Source organism: Scyliorhinus torazame, chromosome 2 (assembly GCF_047496885.1).
Source record: "Scyliorhinus torazame isolate Kashiwa2021f chromosome 2, sScyTor2.1, whole genome shotgun sequence".
NCBI classification, from domain to species: Eukaryota; Metazoa; Chordata; class Chondrichthyes; order Carcharhiniformes; family Scyliorhinidae; genus Scyliorhinus; species Scyliorhinus torazame.
This window is the reverse complement of record NC_092708.1, coordinates 166132852-166152670: the sequence shown is the minus strand read 5'-3', so window position 1 is coordinate 166152670 and position 19819 is coordinate 166132852. Positions and strand designations below refer to the sequence as shown.

Genomic DNA, 19819 nt, shown 5'->3' with positions numbered 1-19819 from the left:
CGTTTGCTTGCATGCTAATTTCTCTCTTTGATGGAAGGCGAGATACAGAGTGATGTCAGAGGGGCTGAGAGGCATTTAAATAAAATGGTACTGAGTTAACGTGGCCCTTGCAGCCATGCCAGCCTGCTGATCGCCGTGAGGCCTGTTTTTTTGGTGTTTGGGGTTGAGTTTCCCCCCCCCCCAAAAGAAATCCAATTAATTAAGTAAACTAATTAACTAGTTAAGGGAATTTGGTGCTCATCTTAAGGAGGTGCAGAGAAGCAGACCTGTGAGGGAGCCTCGGGAGCAATTACAGCACAGCCAGCAGGTAAGTGATTGGCTTGTAACTGGTAAGTGATTTCTCTCTCTTTGACTTTCTCCTAGCTGTGTAGTGTAGTTCAAATTTAACTTCAGGTTAAGTCATGGCAGGAGAGCTCAGACCCGTGTCATGCTCCTCTTGTGAGATGTGACAAGTCAGGGACCCTTCTGGTGTCCCTGACTCCTTCATCTGCAAGAAGTGTGTCCAACTGCAGCTCCTGTTAGACCGCTTGACGGCTCTGGAGCTGCGGATGGACTCACTTTGGAGCATCCGCGATGCTGAGGAAGTTGTGGATAGCACATTCAGTGAGTTGGTCACACCGCAGATTAAAATTACTGAGGAAGATAGGGAATGGGTGACCAACAGACAGAGAGAGAGTAGGAAGGCAGTGCAGGGATCCCCTGCGGTCATCTCCCTCCAAAACAGATTTACCGTTTTGGAAACTGTTGGGGGAGATGGCTCACCAGGGGAAGGTGGCAGCAGCCAGGTTCATGGCACCGTGGCTGGCTCTGCTGCACAGAAGGGCGGGAAAAAGAGTGGCAGAGCTATAGTGATAGGGGATTCAATTGTAAGGGGAATAGACAGGTGTTTCTGTGGACGCAAACGAGAATCCAGGTTGGTATGTTGCCTCCCTGGTGCAAGGGTCATGGATGTCTCGGAGCGGCTGCAGGGCATTCTGGAGGGGGAGGGTGAACAGCCAGCTGTCGTGGTGCATATAGGCACCAACGATATAGGTAAAAAACGGGATGAGGTCCTACAAGCTGAATTTAGGGAGTTAGGAGTTAAACTAAAAAGTAGGACCTCAAAGGTAGTAATCTCAGGATTGCTACCAGTGCCACGTGATAGTCAGAGTAGGAATGACAGGATAGCTAGGATGAATAAGTGGCTTGAGAGATGGTGCAAGAGGGAGGGTTTCAAATTCCTAGGACATTGGGACCGGTTCTGGGGGAGGTGGGACCTGGACAAATCGGACGGCCTGCATCTGGGTGGGACCGGAACCAATGTTCTCGGGGGTGTGTTTGCTAGTGCAGTTGGAGAGGTTTTAAACTAATGTGGCAGGGGGATGGGAACCGATGTAGGAAGTCAGTGGGGACAGAAACAAAAGGCAGGAAGGGAGAGTGTGTAAAGCATGACCAGAGAAAGCAGGGCAGAGAGCAAGGAAGGTCTACATTAAACTGCATTTATTTCAATGCAAGGGGCCTGACGGGCAAAGCGGATGAACTCAGGGCATGGACGGGCACATGGGACTGGGATATTATAGCTATGACTGAAACATGGCTAAGGGAGGGGCAGGACTGGCAGCTAAATGTTCCGGGGTACAGATGCTATAGAAAGGATAGAACAGGAGGTAAGAGAGGAGGGGGAGTGGCGTTTTTGATTAGGGAGAACATCACGGCAGTACTTAGAGGGGATATATCCGAGGGTTCGCCCACTGAGTCTATATGGGTGGAACTGAAAAATAAGAAGGGAGAGATCACCTTGGTAGGACTGTACTACAGGCTCCCAAATAGTCAGCGGGAAATTGAGGAGCAAATATGTAAGGAGATTACAGATAGCTGCAAGAATAATAGGGTGGTAGTAGTAGGGGACTTTAACTTTCCCAACATTGACTGGGACAGCCATAGCATTAGGGGCTTGGATGGAGGGAAATTTGTTGAGTGTATTCAGGAGGAATTTCTCATTCAGTATGTGGATGGACCGACTAGAGAGGGGGCAAAACTTGACCTCATCTTGGGAAATAAGGAAGGGCAAGTGACAGAAGTGCTAGTGAGGGATCACTTTGGGACAAGTGACCATAACTCCATTAGTTTTAAGATAGCTATGGAGAATGATAGGTCTGGCCCAAGAGTTAAAATTCTTAATTGGGGCAAGGCCAATTTTGATGGTATCAGACAGGAACTTGCAGAGGTAGATTGGGGGAGACTGTTGGCAGGCAAAGGGACGGCTGGTAAATGGAAGGCTTTTAAAAATGTGTTAACCAGGGTGCAGGGTAAGCACATTCCCTTTAGGGTGAAGGGCAAGGCTGGTAGAAGTAGGGAACCCTGGATGACTCGAGATATTGAGACTCTGGTCAAAAAGAAGAAGGAGGCATATGACGTACATAAGCAACTGGGATCAAGTGGATCCCTTGAAGAGTATAGAGATTGTTGAAATAGAGTTAAGAGGGAAATCAGGAGGGCAAAAAGGGGACATGAAATTGCTTTGGCAAATAATGCAAGGGAGAATCCAAAGAGATTCTACAGATACATAAAGGGGAAATGAGTAACTAGGGACAGAGTAGGGCCTCTTAAGGATCAACAAGGACATCTATGTGCAGAGCCACAAGAGTTGGGTGAGATCCTGAATGAATATTTCTCATCGGTATTCACGGTGGAGAAAGGCATGGATGTTAGGAAACTAAGGGAAATAAATAGTGATGTCTTGAGAAGTGTGCATATTACAGAGATGCCGGCGTTGGACTGGGGTGAGCACAGTACGAAGTCTTACAACACCAGGTTAAAGTCCAACAGGTTTGTTTCGATGTCACTAGCTTTCGGAGCGCTGCTCCTTCCTCAGGTGAATGAAGAGGTCTGTTCCAGAAACACATATATAGACAAATTCAAAGATGCCAAACAATGCTTGGAATGCGAGCATTAGCAGGTGATTAAATCTTTACAGATCCAGAGATGGGGTAACCCCAGGTCAAAGAGGTGTGAATTGTCTCAAGCCAGGACAGTTGGTAGGATTTTGCAGGCCAGATGGTGGGGGATGAATGTAATGTGACATGAATCCCATTCATGTGGGGGATTCATGTCACATTACATTCATCCCCCACCATCTGGCCTGCGAAACCCTACCAACTGTCCTGGCTTGAGACAATTCACACCTCTTTAACCTGGGGTTACCCCATCTCTGGATCTGTAAAGATTTAATCACCTGCTAATGCTCGCATTCCAAGCATTGTTTGGCATCTTTGAATTTGTCTATATATGTGTTTCTGGAACAGACCTCTTCATTCACCTGAGGAAGGAGCAGCGCTCCGAAAGCTAGTGACATCGAAACAAACCTGTTGGACTTTAACCTGGTGTTGTAAGACTTTGTACCATATTACAGAGGAGGAGGTGCTGGAAGTCTTAAAGCGCATCAAGGTAGATAAATCCCCGGGACCTGATGAAATGTATCCCAGGATGTTGTGGGAGGCTAGGGAGGAAATTGCGGGTCCCCTAACAGAGATATTTGAATCATCGGCAGCCACAGGTGAGGTACCTGAAGATTGGAGAGTGGCGAATGTTGTGCCCTTGTTTAAGAAGGGCAGCAGGGAAAAGCCTGGGAACTACAGACCGGTGAGCCTAACGTCTGTAGTAGGTAAGTTGCTAGAAGGTATTCTGAGAGACAGGATCTACAAGCATTTAGAGAGGCAAGGACTGATTTGGGGCAGTCAGCATGGCTTTGTGCGTGGAAAATCATGTCTCACAAATTTGATTGAGTTTTTTGAGTGGGTGACCAAGAAGGTAGATGAGGGCAGTGCAGTAGACGTTGTCTACATGGACTTTAGCAAAGCCTTTGACAAGGCACCGCATGGTAGGTTGTTGCAGAAGGTTAAAGCTCACGGGATCCAGGGTGAGGTTGCCAATTGGATTCAAAATTGGCTGGACGACAGAAGGTGGTTGTAGAGGGTTGTTTTTCAAACTGGAGGCCTGTGACCAGTGGTGTGCCTCAGAGATCGGTGCTGGGTCCACTGTTATTTGTGATTTATATTAATGATTTGGATGAGAATTTAGGAGGCATGGTTAGTAAGTTTGCAGATGACACCAAGATTGGTGGCACAGTGGATAGTGAAGAAGGTTATCTAGGATTGCAACGGGATCTTGATCAATTAGGCCAGTGGGCCGACGAATGGCAGATGGAGTTTAATTTAGATAAATGTGAGGTGATGCATTTTGGCAGATCGAATCAGGCCAGGACCTACTCAGTTAATGGTATGGCGTTGGGGAGAGTTATAGAACAAAGAGATCTAGGAGTACAGGTTCATAGCTCCTTGAAGGTGGAGTCGCAGGTGGACAGGGTGGTGAAGAAGGCATTCGGCATGCTTGGTTTCATTGGTCAGAACATTGAATACAGGAATTGGGACGTCTTGTTGAAGTTGTACAAGACATTGGTACGGCCACACTTGGAATACTGTGTGCAGTTCTGGTCACACTATTATAGAAAGGATATTATTAAACTGGAAAGAGTGCAGAAAAGATTTACTAGGATGTTGCCGGGACTTGATGGTTTGAGTTATAAGGAGAGGCTGGATAGACTGGGACTTTTTTCCCTGGAGCATAGGAGGCTTAGGGGTGATCTTATAGAGGTCTATAAAATAATGAGGGGCATAGATAAGGTAGATAGTCAACATCTTTTCCCAAAGGTAGGGGAGTCTAAAACTAGAGGGCATAGGTTTAAGGTGAGAGATTCAGAAGGGCCCAGAGGGGCAATTTCTTCACTCAGAGGGTAGTGAGTGTCTGGAATGGGCTGCCAGAGGTAGTAGTAGAGGCGGGTACAATTGTGTCTTTTAAAAAGCATTTAGATAGTTACATGGGTAAGATGGGTATAGAGGGTTATGGGCCAAGTGTGGGCAACTGGGACTAGCTTAATGGTAAAAACTGGGCGGCATGGACTGGTTGGGCCGAAGGGCCTGTTTCCATGCTGTAAACTTCTATGATTCTTCTATGATTCTTCGAAGGCCTTAGTGAACGTCCTCCAAGGTCAGAGCCTCTGGTGTGCCATCTTCAACCTCCTCTTCCTCCACCACGTCCTCCTCCTCATCTTCCTCCGAGGAAGAGTGGCATTGCAGGTCCTCTTCTTCACCCATCTCCAGTCCTCCTTGTATTGCCATGTTGTGCACAGTGCAGCAAATTAGCAGATGAGACAGTCGGCTGGTTCATACTGGAAGGCACAACCTGACTGGTCAATGCAATTGAGGTGCATCAGATTCATTCAAGCTTTGGTTGTAGTGTCACTCTATACCTGGCTACAGGGTGGGGGTTAAGAACGAACATGAAATCTGGATGTTAGTCTGAAAATGTCCGGCACCTGGGACTCTTGTAGGATAAATGCATCATGGCAGCTGTCCGGGAACCAAGCTCTGAATTCTCCCTCTGTGTACCCGAACAGGCGACTAGGGGCTTTTCCCAGTAACTTCATTGCAGTGTAAATGTAAGCCTACTTGTGACAATTATAAAGATTATTATATGTTTACAGGATGCACTTTGCATGGCCAGAGGCCAGCTGGACATTTAGCAAGTGGAACCCTTTTCTATTCAGGAACCTCGCTGGCTGCAGTGTCAGTGCCTTGATGGTTGCATGTGTCCAATCTATGAACCGTTGGATCTGAGGGAATCAGTCTATCCATGTCGGCAGATTTCCCCATGAGGGGAAACATCCTCCCAGCATCTATTTTAGCTCCCTCAACTCACACTCCCAATTGTTTGCCTGTCAGAGCTTCCTCTACCAATCTCTACAGCCCAACTGATGCCAGGAGCCCTTGTCACTCTCACGAGTCCTACAACCACTCAAGAACAGTGATAGCAACTTGGTGCCACCAGTTGAGTTGAGCATCCTTTATCCTTCATTGCTACCCTTTTAATTAACTCATCACTGAACGCAGTAAACACTTAGCTGGAGGGGTGTAGGTTCCCGCGTCCCTTCTTCCCTTTGGAAAATTGTGTGATCCAGAACCTGCACCAATGCTCCCCCCACTGGCAACTGAAAATCCAGCCCATTAGCTCTGTTTTTCTCACCACAGATAAGACCATAAGATCTTGATGCCACATGTGAGACCATTCCAGTATTTTCCATGTTGATTTGAAATTGTATTGATATTTTTAGGATAGAGATTGAATTGAATCTAAAGTGTCTGAATTGGGAAAATTCTGAGGCTGGATTCTCCGTCTTTGGGATATGTCCCCACACCATCTTACATATTCCTAGCCCTGCAGGAGGCTAGCAGTGAACCAGCATGAAACTCAGTACGAAGTCTTACAACACCAGGTTAAAGTCCAACAGGTTTGTTTCGATGTCACTAGCTTTCGGAGCGCTGCTCCTTCCTCAGGTGAATGAAGAGGTCTGTTCCAGAGACACATATATAGACAAATTCAAAGATGCCAAACAATGTTTGGAATGCGAGCATTAGCAGGTGATTAAATCTTTACAGATCCAGAGATGGGGTAACCCCAGGTTAAAGAGGTGTGAATTGTCTCAAGCCAGGACAGTTGGTAGGATTTTGAATCCATTTGAAGCCATTGTCCTGGCTTGCGACAATTCACACCTCTTTAACCTGGGGTTACCCCATCTCTGGATCTGTAAAGATTTAATCACCTGCTAATGCTCGCATTCCAAACATTGTTTGGCATCTTTGAATTTGTCTATATATGTGTCTCTGGAACAGACCTCTTCATTCACCTGTGGAAGGAGCAGCGCTCCGAAAGCTAGTGACATCGAAACAAACCTGTTGGACTTTAACCTGGTGTTGTAAGACTTCGTACTGTGCTCACCCCAGTCCAACGCTGGCATCTCCACATCACAGCATGAAACTAGCAGCTTTTGTTGCACATACAGGCCCCGTACTTCCGGGTCAGAGATCGCGCATGCGCGTGGCGGCCTCTAGCGCCATGCTCCATGCCGGACTCAGACTGGGGGGCTGGACCCTAAACATCGTGCCAGTGAACGGCCATGCACCCGCCCCAGACCGCCCGCCCAAAAATTGCCTGGCCGCATGTGAGCCCCCCCGCCCTCTGATCGGCCCGCCCCCGACCAGGGCGGTCGCGGACTGAATCCGCAGCCGCCATGCTAGTATCCCGACCGGCAGGACCATGTTAGGTCCATGTCATCGGGACTTCGGCCTGTCGGGGGCGGGGAATAGTGGGACGGGCCTCCAGCAATAGCTGCAGGTAGGGGATATGCGGAGCGGTGTACTCTCGGAGTCTGCCACTTTTCGGGGCCCAGAGAATTGGGGAACCGCCGCCGGTCCCGATTCTGTGCGGGGAAATGGATTCTCTGTCCCGGTGCTGGCCGCGATTTTGGCGTCGGGGTGCGGAGAATCCAGCCCCTGATATTTGCTGCAATTATGTTAACAGCTCTGTTCAACTCTCAATAGGTTTGTAATTGGTTTGAGGAAGCGTTCTATCCCAAATGAGTGCAGGCATTTCGACTTAGAAAAAAAGATGCAGTGCTTATGTTAGAAAAATATGTAAACGTACCTCCTATTAACATGGTGCAAATGGAAAAGATCTTTTCAGCATCAGTGTTAGCCGACACATTCCCAAAGCCGACACTGGTTAGGCTGCTGAGTGCAAAGTAGAGTGAAGTAATGTAGGAGCTTCGGATTGAGGGACCACCAAGCAGTTCAAAACTGGAACTGTTATCTCTAGAGCTGGTGTTAATGAAGGTGGTCTGGATCGTGGAGTTCACGGAGGTGGAGACAGTCAGTGAAGAAATGGATACGTATGGAGTTCCCAACCGCTTTGCCAACTCATGAAGCCAACCTGGAAGAAATAATGGGAATGGGTATTTATCATAGTGATTTCTGCTTTGGCCCAAGATGAACATATTTAGACATTTATGAAAGTCAGAAAGATAATTTGTCTTGGACAGCTTTTGTTTTACAAAGCATATTTTGAACTTCTACTATCTTGATTTCTTCAACTATACAGTTGGACCTTAAGAATATGAGGACAACCTATGGTTTGTCACAAATCTGTGTCACTGCTGGTCTTTGTTTATCTTTCTTGCATTTAGTTTTGCTACACTCTGGTGACATCAGTACAAGTTGGTGGAAAAGGAATTGGATATTCAACTTCTTCTTTGCCTCTTGTACAAAATGCATAAGGTCACCTGCTATGGTACTTGGAAAATCAACTGAAAACCTATACTGGCAAATAATAACTAGAATATTTCATTATTGAAAAAAATGGTCTTAGTTGGAGAGCCACATGAGGTGAGAGTCCTCTGGCCAAAGTAGATGAAAACAATGACCACATGCAGAAATATCTGGAACTTCTGGCCCCTCCTTGCTTTAATAATGAGCAGCTGAAAATTAACAGAATCAAACTAAGATGAATCCTATCTCATCAGTTCTCTTGAAAATTAATTCAGTCCATATTTAAGGCCTCGACACAGAACCTTGCAGGACACCATGAGTCACATTCTGCCAATTGATATTCCTACCTAATGTCCCTACTCCCAGTCCCCTTATGTTCAGCTAATTTCACAACCAAGTCAAAATATTACCTTCAATTCCATGACTTCAACTTTGACCAACAGCTTCTTATGAGGAACTTTCAAATATTCTCTGTAAGCCCAAAGAAATAATAATATGGACTTTCTCCTGTCTACTACTTCAGTCACCTCTTCAAAAGATTCATTCAGGTTCGTCAGGTGTGACCTATCTTTTACAAATCTATGTTGGTTCCCTCTGATCAATGAAAGATTTCTCAGGTGTTTAGTCACCTTATCATTAATTACAGACTTCAAAAATTTCCCGACAACAAATGTTAGTCTACAAAGAACAAAGAACAATACAGCACGGGAATAGGCCTTCGGCCCTCCAAGCCTGCGCCAACCATGTACGTACCTAAACTAAAATCGACTGCACTTATGGAGTCCGTAGCCTTCCGTTCCCACCCTGATGCACGATCAATCACTACTGAAGCGAGATTGTAGTCCAATTGATGCACGATCAATTGCACAAAGACTAAAGTTGGGTACAACTGTGGCTTTATTACAGTCAGATGCGAGGCCTCCTGCTGCAGCTGGTGAAATGGCAGGGCACTGGAGGTCATGCATATTTATATAGTTCTCCGTGGGCGGAGCCAGCCGGCAGGAGCTACCAGCGAACCTGTAGTGCAGGTCCTACCTTACATCTCCTATTACAGTGGATCACCACATTCACCCCCTGTTAAAAATGAGTCCGGCGGGGGTGACGTGAAACTATATCCAATTAGTGGAATTATGTACAGTGGAAGGGAAAGAAAAGTCCATGTTGACGGTCCGGAGTCCGTCAAAGGTTCAGCCGGTCTGGTGCTTTGGTGTTTCGTTGGGAGCGGCGCAACGGTGGCGGCGAAGTCGGTGCTGGCGGTGGTGGAGGTGACGCCGACGGCAGTGGTGGCGGTGCTGATGCTGGCCATTCATCGGGGAACTCCGGGAGCGTGCAGAAGTCCTCTTCGTCCTCTTGTGCGGAAAAGGGGAGGGGGGGGGCGGTGGTCTGGTGTGGTCAATATTGGCGGCGCGGTGGGAGGTTGGGGGGGGCACATTGGTGGGGGGGCTGTGTTGGGGTGGAACCTGACAGTGCCAGGTCCCTGAGTGAGACAGTATCTTGGCGGCCGTCGGGGAACTCAACGTAGGCATATTGAGGGTTGGCGTGGAGCAGGTGAACCCTGTCCACCAAGGGGTCCGCCTTGTGGAGTCGGACATGCCTACGGAGAAGGACCGGTCCTGGAGCAGCGAGCCAAGTCGGGAGCGACACACCGGATGTGGACTTCCTGGGGAAGGTAAAAACACGTTCATGGGGTGTGTTATTAGTGCCGGTGCACAATAGTGACCGGATGGAGTGCAGAGCATCAGGGAGGCCCTCCTGCCAGCGAGAGGCTGGGAGGTTCCTGGACCGTAGGGCCAGCTGGACGGCCCTCCAAACCGTCCCATTCTCCCATTCTACTTGCCCGTTTCCCCGGGGGTTGTAGCTGGTCGTCCTGCTGGAGGCTATACCCCTGCTGAGCAGGAACTGACGCAGCTCATCGCTCATGAATGAGGATCCCCTGTCACTGTGGATATAGGCGGGGAAACCGAACAGAGCGAAGATGATGCTGAGGGCCTTGATGATGGTGGTCATATCGGGGCATGGGATGGCGAAGGGGAATCTGGAGTACACATCGACCACGCTGAGAATATACGTGTTACGGTCGGTGGAGGGGAGGGGCCCTTTGAAATCCACGCTGAGGCGTTCAAAGTGGTGGGAAGCCTTCACCAGGCGCACGTGGTCTGGCTGGTAGAAGTGCGGCTTGCACTCCGCACAGACCTGGCAAACCCTGGTGACTGTCCTTACTTCCTCAACGGAGTAGGGCAGATTGCGAGCTTTGACCAGATGGTACAATCGGGTGACCCCCGGGTGACAAAGGCTGTCGTGTAGGGCCCGGAGTTGGTCTACTTGTGCGCTGGCACATGTACCTCGGGAGAGGGTGTCTGGGGGCTTGTTGAGTTTACCGGGGCGATACAAGATCTCGTAATTATAGGTGGAGAGCTCGATTCTCCACCGCAAGATTTTATCATTTTTGATCTTGCCCCGCTGTGTGTTATTGAACATGAAGGCTACCGACCGTTGGTCCGTAAGGAGAGTGAATCTCTTAGCGGCTAGTTAATGCCTCCAATGCCGCACAGCTTCAACGATAGCTTGGGCCTCCTTTTCGACGGATGAGTGTTGAATTTCAGAGGCATGAAGGGTGCGGGAAAAGAATGCTACACCTGGTGCCTGGTTGGTTTAGGGTGGCGGCAAGGGCGACGTCTGAAGCATCGCTTTCTACTTGGAAAAGCAGTGACTCGTCCACTGCGCGCATCCCGGCCTTGGCGATGTCTGCTCTGATGCGGGCGAAAGCATGTTGTGCCTCGGCCGCGAGGGGGAATTGGGTGGACTGAATGAGTGGGCGGGCCTTGTCCATATAGTTTGGGACCCACTGAGCGTAGTAGGAAAAGAACCCCAGGCAGCTTTTGAGGGCCTTGGGGCAGTGGGGGAGGGGACGTTCCATGAGGGGGTGCATGCGCTCAGGGTCGGGCCCGAGAAGACTATTTTGGACTACATAGCCGAGAATGGCTAACTGGGTCGTGCTGAACACACACTTCTCTTTTTTGTTGGTCAGGTTGAAAAGGGTAACAGTGCGGAGGAATTTAACGAGGTTGGCATCGTGGTCCTGCTGGTCATGGCTGCGGATGGTGACATTATCTAAGTACGGAAAGGTGGCCCGCAAACCGTACTGGTCGACCATTCGATCCATCTCTCTTTGGAAGACCGAGACCCCATTTGTGACACCGAAAGGGACCCTAAGGGAGTGGTAGAGGCGACCGTCCGCCTCGAAGACAGTGTATGGCTGGTCCGACTTCTGGATGGGGAGCTGTTGGTAGGCGGATTTCAGGTCAATTGTTGAGAAGACCCGGTACTGCGCAATCTGATTGACCATATCAGATATGCGTGGGAGGGGGTACGCGTCGAGCTGTGTGTACCGATTGATGGTCTGGCTGTAGTCCACGACCATCCTGTGTTTCTCCCCAGTTTTAACCACTACCACTTGGGTTCTCCAGGGGCTGTTGCTGGCCTCGATAATACCCTCCTTAAGCAGCCGCTGGACTTCGGACCTGATGAAGGTCTTGTCCTGGGTGCTGTACCGTCTGCTCCTAGTTGCAACGGGCTTGCAATCCGCAGTTAGATTTGCAAAAAGGGAGGGGGGATCGACCTTGAGGGTCGCAAGGCCGCAAACGGTAAGGGGGGTAAGGGCCCGCCGAATTTGAGGGTGAGGCCCTGGAAGTTGCACTGGAAGTCCAGGCCCAACAGGGGTGCAGCGCAGAGATTAAGAAGGACATAGAGGTGGAAGTTACTAAACTTTACGCCCTGAACCGTGAGGGTGACTGTACAAAAGCCTTGGATCGGGACGGCGTGGGATCGGGAGGCTAGGGAGATCCTTTGATTGGCCGGGTGGACCGTATCTGGGTGAACGAAGCTTTCGGTGCTCCCGGAGTCCAGCAGGCACGAGGTCGCAAGGCCGTTGATTTTAACCGTCATCGACGCGGTAGCCAGGTTGTGCGGGCGGGATTTGTCCAGCGTCATTGAAGCGAGCTGCGGGTAGCCATCGGATGCTTCGGGTGGCGAGCGGGTGCGGTTCCGATGTCGAGATGTCCAGGGACCCTGTGGGGAACAAGATGGTGGTGCCCATGGTGCGCACATTGCGGGGTCGGGACACGATGGTGGTGCCCATGGTGCGCACATTGCGGGGTCGGGAGAAGATGGTGGTGCCCATGGTGCGCACATTGCGGGGTCGGGACAAGATGGCGGCGCCCATGGTGCGCACATTGCGGGGTCGGGAGAAGATGGTGGTGCCCATGGTGCGCACATTGCGGGGTCGGGACAAGATGGCGGCGCCCATTGGTCGCACATGGACCCGGGAGGAGAAGATGGCGGGTCCCATTGTGCTTCTGGCATGGGGGAGGCGGTGATAGCGGGCACAATCGCAGCGACTGCACGGGCCTGTCACACAGCTGCGAAGTGGCCCTTTTTACTGCAGGTTTTACAAACTGCAGTGCGGGCCGGGCAGTGTTGGCGGGGATGCTTCTGCTGACTGCAGAAGTAGCAGCGGGATCCCTGGGGTGCGCGGATCGGCGTCCGGCAAAGGCGTATTGCGAAGGCAGGGCCCCGGCTGAGGAGGTCATCGGCGGGGTCCAGGAGGGGTAGGAAGGGGTAGAAGGGTGGGCAACGCGGCGGCAGAGGTACGATTGTACGTTACGGGATGCGACCATCATGGAGAGCGCCAAGGTTTTCATCTCCGCCAGTTTGAGCGTTGCCCCTTCCAGCAATCGTTCTCGGATGCGGTCCGACGCAATCCCCGTCAGGAAGGCACCGCGCATGAGGAGGTTTGCGTGTTCGGCGGCCATAACGGCCTGACAGTCACAGTCCCGGACGAGTGGAATTAGGGCCCGCCAGAAGTCTTCGATGGACTCACCAGGTAGTTGTGAGCGGGTGGCAAGTACATGCCTGGCGAAGAGCATGTTCGCCTTCTGCGCGTAGTGTTCTTTGAGGAGTTCCATCGTTTGCGTGTAAGTCGTGGCGTCTTGGATCAACGGGAACACGCTGGAGCTCAGTCTGGAGTACAGGACGTTTATCTTCTGAGCCTCCGTTGGCGTGGGGTCCGCCGCGTTGATGTAGGCCTCGAAACATGCTAGCCAGTGAGTAAAGTCTTTCCTGGCGTTGGGCGAGTGCGGATCCAGCTGCAGGCGATCGGGCTTAATTCTGATATCCATTCTGTGGAAAATCTGACTGTAATAAATTGATGCACGATCAATTGCACAAAGACTAAAGTTGGGTACAACTGTGGCTTTATTACAGTCAGATGCGAGGCCTCCTGCTGCAGCTGGCGAAATGGCAGGGCACTGGAGGTCATGCATATTTATACAGTTCTCCGTGGGCGGAGCCAGCCGGCAGGAGCTACCAGCGAACCTGTAGTGCAGGTCCTACCTTACATCTCCTATTACAGTGGATCACCACAACAATTGAAGGCTTTAATGAACAAGTAGTTACCCCAGCAGCTCCGGTACAGAATGACTGCTGTGCGTGAAACACAGATTCTTATGCTCCGCCTACTGGGTGGAACGAGGAGGCAGGTTCTACCACTCTTACTACAGTATAAGGTACATCCCACCTAGGTACCGCGATACCCCTAATATGGCCTACCACACTCACCCCCTGTTTAAAAAAAGTCCAGCAGGGGAGGTGGCCTTGCTTTTACAGTGGTAGAGGTGATAGCGGTACCCTTCGGTGCCTTTACATGCAATACATATATTTACAGACAATTGTTTACACGTTCATTTTACAATGAAACTATCAGCCGGTCGGGGGCCCTGGTCGTCCTCTGCGATCGTCGCAGTCACGGCGTTGATGCTGGCGTCGGCTCAGGCATTCGTGGCTCTGGGAGCGTGTCGTCTTCAGCTTCATCGCATCCGGATGGGGCCATTGGGAGGACGGATCCTCCTGGGAAGGGGGCTGCGGTGGTGTGCGCAGGTGAAAATATGGTTGGGGTTGGTGCAGGATGGGGGGGGTGGGATCCAGTGGGGGCCAGATCCCGGAGGGAGATCGTGTCTTGTCGGCCGTCGGGATGCGCCACATAGGTGTACTGGGGGTTAGCATGGAGGAGATGTACCCTCTTGACCAGTGGGTCCGACATGTGGGCCCTTACGTGTTTGCGGAGTAGGACGGGTTCGGGGACTGCCAGCCATGTTGGGAGCGAGGTCCCCGAGGAGGACTTCATAGGGAAGGCAAGGAGACGTTCATGAGGTGTTTCGTTGGTAGTAGTGCACAGTAGTGATCGGATGCAGTGAAGTGCATCGGAAAGGACCTCCTGCCATCGGGACATTGGGAGATTCTTGGACCGTAGGGCCAGTAGGACGGCCTTCCAGACCGTCCCGTTCTCCCTCTCTACCTGCCCATTTCCCCGGGGGTTGTAACTGGTCGTCCTCCTGGAGGCAATGGCCTTGCTGAGCAGGAATTGACGCAGCTCGTCACTCATGAAGGAGGACCCCCTATCGCTATGGATGGGTAGGCGGGGAAACCGAACAGGGTAAAGATGCCGTGGAGGGCTTTAATGACGATGGCAGCCATCATGTCGGGACAGGGGATGGCGAAAGGGAACCGGGAGTACTCATCAATCACGTTTAAGAAATACGTGTCGCGGTCGGTGAAGGAAGTGGCACTTTGAAATCAACGCTGAGGTGTTCAAAGGGGCGGGAAGCCTTCACCAGGTGCGCTTTCTCTGGCCTATAGAAGTGCGGCTTGCACTCCGTGCAGATTTGGCAGTTTATGGTTACGGCCCTGACCTCCTCGATGTAGTAGGGCAGATTGCGGGTTTTAACAAAGTGGAAGACCCGGGTGACCTCCGGGTGGCATCGGTTGTCGTGGAGGGTCCGGAGTCGGTCTATTTGTACACTGGCACAAGTGCCGCGGGACAGGGCATCAGGAGGATGGTTGAGCTTCCTGGGACGATACAAGACCTTGTAATTATAGGTGGAGAGCTCGATCCTCCACCGTAAGATCTTATGATTCTTAATTTTGCCCCGCTGTGCATTGTCAAACTTGAAGGTGTCATTGACCTTAATTGGTAGGGTGTACCTCAGTGACCGTTGGTCAGTGAGGAGAGTGAATCTCCTGCCGGCCAGTGTAGCAAACCACTGTGTTCTGATATTAGAGGTTGTACGGTAGAACCTGTACTACAGGTTCACCTGGGGCCCCTGCATGCTACCTCCGCCCAGGAGCCGGGTTATAAATATGCATGGCCTCCAGCTCGCAGGCATTTTGTCAGCTGCTGTGGGAGGCCACATATCTGATACTAATAAAGCCTCAGTTTGGATTCAACTTCGTCTCCAGTCAAATTGATCGTGCCTCAATTTATTAGTATCAGATTCAGAAGATGGACCTCCGGATTAAACCAGATCGCCTGCAGCTGGATCCACACGCAAGCGACACCAGAAAGGACTTCCAGCACTGGCTAGCTTGCTTTGAAGCGTATATCAACGCGGCACCAACCCCTGTTCCGGAGGCTCAGAAGATTCAAATATTGTACTCCAGACTCAGCTCCAAAGTTTTCCCGCTGATCCAGGATGCGCCCAATTACGCTGATGCCATTACTCGACTCAAAGAAAATTATGAGCAGAAGACGAACATGCTTTTTGCCAAACACGCGCTCGCAACGTGTACACAACTACCTGGTGAGTCAATCGAGGACTTCTGGAGGGCCCTGATCCCACTAGTTCGGGACTGTGACTGCCAGGACGTTACAGCCAAGGAGCATTCAGATCTCCTTATGCGGGACGATTTTGTATCTAGGATTGGGTCTGATGTTATCAGGCAGCGGCTCCTAGAAGGGGCCACGCGTGACCTCGCAGAGATTAAACTACTAGCGCTTTCCATGACGGTCGGCCCACACCTCCCACGCTTCATAGGCCCCACAGTAAGGCCTGCGGGAAGAAGGGCCACTTTGCAGCGGTGTGCCAGGACCGCTCAGCGGCCACGGTCGCCCCCAACCCCCCCCGGTCACGGACAATGGACGCCGCTATCCTCCTCTCCCCCCCCAGGCCATGTGCGAGCAATGGGCGCTGCCATCTTCTCCCCCGCACAACACGTGCGTTTCATGGGTGCCGCCATCTTGCTCCACTCCCCATCGTGCGTTCCATGGGCGCCGCCATTTTGTAATACCCAGGACCTCCGGGCGCCGCCATCTTGTCCACCCCGCAGCACATGGAGACCAACGGCATTTCAGGACCCCAACTCAACGGCCGTCTCACTACCCAACGATCAACCACGGCTCGCATCCATGGCAATCGACCAGTCCCGACCACATACTCTGACCAACGCATCCACCAGCGTGAAAGTCAACGGCCATGTGACCTCCTGCCTACGGGACTCCGGGAGCACCGAGAGCTTTGTACACCCGAATACGGTAAGGCGCTGCTCCCTTAAGGTACTCCCTACCAATCAAAGTATCTCCCTGGCCTCCGGATCCCATCGCGTAGCGATCCGGGGGTACTGCACGGTCACGCTCACAGTCCAAGGCATAGAGTTCCACGGTTTTCACCTCTACTTCCTCCCTAACCTCTGCGCTGCACTTAACCTGGATCTGGACATCCAGTGCAACCTCCAGAGCCTGACCCTTAAATTCTGCGGACCCTTACCACCCCTCACTGTGTGCGGCCTCGTGACCCTAAAGGTCGATCCTCCTTCCCGCTTTGCCTATCTAACTCCAGGTTGCAAACCCGTCGCCACCAGGAGCAGACGGTACAGCACCCAGGATAAGGCGTTCATCAGGTCGTGGTCCAGCGGTTGCTTCGGGAGGGAGTCATCAAGGCCAGCATCAGCCCTTGCAGAGCTCAAGTGGTAGTGGTTAAGTCTGGGGAGAAAAACCGAATGGTCGTGGACTACAGCCAGATCATCAACAGGTACACGCAGCTCGACGTGTACCCCCGCCCACACATATCTGACATGGTTAACCAGATTGCACAGTACCGGGTCATCTCAATGGTGGACCTGAAATCCGCTTACCACCAGCTCCCCATCCGTAAATCGGACCGTCCATACGCCGCCTTCGAGGCAGACGGCCGGCTATATCACTTCCTTAGGGTCCCCTTCGGCGTCACCAATGGGGTTTCGGTCTTCCAAAGGGAGATGGACCGAATGGTCGACCGGTACGGTTTGCGGACCACGTTTCCGTACCTAGACAATGTGACCATCTGCGGCCATGATCAGTAGGACCACGACGCCACCTCGCTAAATTTCTCCGCACCGCCACTCTCCTCAACCTCACGTAGAACAAGGAGAAGTGTGTGTTCCGTACAAACCGCTTAGCCATCTCCGGCTACGTGGTCCAGAACAGAGTTCAGGGGCCCGATCCCGACCGCATGCGCCCCCTCATGGAGCTCCCCGTCCCCCACTGCCCCAAGGCCCTCAAACACTGCCTGGGGTTCTTCTCATATTACGCACAGTGGGTCCCAAAATATGCGGACAAGGCCCGCCCACTCATACAGTCCACTCATTTATCCTGACGGCCGAGGCCCAACAGACTTTCGCCCGGATCAGAGCTGATATTGCCAAAGCTGGAATGCACGCTGTAGACGAAACACTTCCATTCCAAGTAGAAAGCGATGCATCGGACGTCGCCCTTGCCGCCACCCTCAACCAGGCAGGCAGGCCCGTGGCATTCTTTCCCACACCCTCCATGCCTCTGAAATTCGTCACACATCCGTCGAAAAGGAGGCCCAGGCTATCGTTGAGGCTGTGCGACATTGGAGGCATTACCTGGCCGACAGGAGATTCACTCTCCTCACTGACCAACGGTCGGTAGCCTTCATGTTCAACAACACACAGCGGGGCAAGATCAAAAATGATGAAATCTTGCGGTGGAGAATCGAGCTCTCCACCTATAAATACGAGATTAGGTATCGTCCTGGCAAACTCAACAAGCCCCCAGACGCCCTATCCCGAGGTACATGTGCCAGCGCACAGGTAGACCGACTCCGGGCCCTGCACGACAGCGTTTGTCACCCAGGGGTCACTCGGTTGTACCACTTCATTAAGGCACAAAATTTGCCCTACTCCATCGAGTAAGTAAGGACGATCACCAAGGACTGCCAGGTCTGTGCGGAGTGCAAGCTGCAGTTCTACCGGCCGGACCGCGCGCACCTGGTGAAGGCCTCCCGCCCCTTTGAACGCCTTAGCGTGGATTTCAAAGGCCCCCTCCCCTCCTACGATCGACACACATATTTCCTCATTGTGATCGATGAATACTCCCGGTTTCCCTTCGCCATCCCATGCCCCAACATGACGTCTGCCACCGTCATTAAAGCCCTTAATTCTATCTTCACTCTGTTCGGCTTCCCCGCCTACATCCACAGTGACAGGGGATCCTCATTCATGAGTGATGAGCTACGTCAGTTCCTGCTCAGCAGGGGTATTGCCTCCAACAGAACGACGAGCTACAACCCCCGGGGAAACGGACAGGTAGAAAGGGAGAATGGGACGGTATGGAGGGCCGTCCAGCTGGCCCTTCGGTCCACAAATCTCCCGGCCTCCCGCTGGCAAGAGGTCCTCCCTGATGCACTACATTCCATTCGCTCATTACTCTGCACAGCTACTAACAGTGCACCGCATGAACGTCTTTTTGCCTTCCCCAGGAAGTCTACATCTGGGGAATCGCTCCCAACTTGGCTCACAGCTCCAGGAACCGTGCTTCTCCGTAAACATGTGCGGCTCCACAAGGCGGATCCGTTGGTGGAAAGGGTGCACCTGCTCCATGCAAACCCACAGTACGCCTACGTGGCGTTCCCCTCAGGGACCTGGCACCAGCAGGTTCCACCCCCACACCACCCCCGTCGCTCCCGGCGCCAACCGCCACTCCCCCACCACCCCCACCACCCCCCTAGGACCGTCCATACTCCCCCTGCCCACCCCCGTTGATAAAGAGGATTTTGTCACGCTCCCGGAGTCAACTTCGACCACGACAGCACCAACATCGATGTCTCCACTTCGACGATCTCAAAGGACCATCAAGGCGCCAGACCGGCTGAACCTCTGACCGGCCCGCCGGATGACCAGAGACATTTTTTTTACTGCTCTGTAAATATAAAAAATTGCTAATTGTATATAGTTATCCACCACCCCCGCTGGACTCAAATTTTAACAGGGGGTGAATGTGGTAAACCACTGTGTTCTGATATTAGAGGTGGTAGGGTAGAACCTGCACTACAGGTTCACCTGTGGCCCCTGCATGCTAGCTCCGCCCAGGAGCCGGGTTTAAAATATGCGTGGCCTCCGGCTCGCAGCCATTTCGTCAGCTGCTGTGGGAGGCCACACATCTGATACTAATAAAGGCTCAGTTTGGTTTCAACTTTGTCTCCAGTCAAATTGACCGTGCCTCAATTTGCAAAGAGGGAAGGAGGGTCGACCTTGAGGGTCGCAAGGCCACAGACAGTGGGGGGGCATATGAGGCTGCCAAATTTGAACTTTAAAATTTGCAGGTTACACTGGAAGTGCAGTACCAGGAGTGTGGCAGCGCAATGATGGGGGAGGACGTAGAGTCGGAAGTTATTGAACTCCACCCCCTGGACCCTGAGGTTGGCTACGCAGTACCCCCGGATCTCCACAGAGTGGGACCCAGAGGCCAGGGAGATCTTTTGTTTAAACAGATGTACAGCGAGGGAACAGCGGTCTTACCGTAGTGGGATGGATGAAGCTCTCCGTGTTCCCAGAGTCGATCAAGCAGG

The 19819-nt window shown here is 51.9% G+C and overlaps 1 protein-coding gene across 1 annotated transcript in view; it reads right to left on the bottom strand.

Annotated features, from left to right (window-relative positions):
- kcnh3 (potassium voltage-gated channel, subfamily H (eag-related), member 3) overlaps positions 1–19819 on the bottom strand; it is a 1447071-nt gene that overhangs the window by 309274 nt on the left and 1117978 nt on the right. Inside the window, exon 8 of the mRNA XM_072479207.1 lies at positions 7519–7803. Within this exon, the coding sequence (XP_072335308.1) occupies positions 7519–7803 (285 nt within the window). The remainder of the gene's footprint in view (positions 1–7518; positions 7804–19819) is intronic.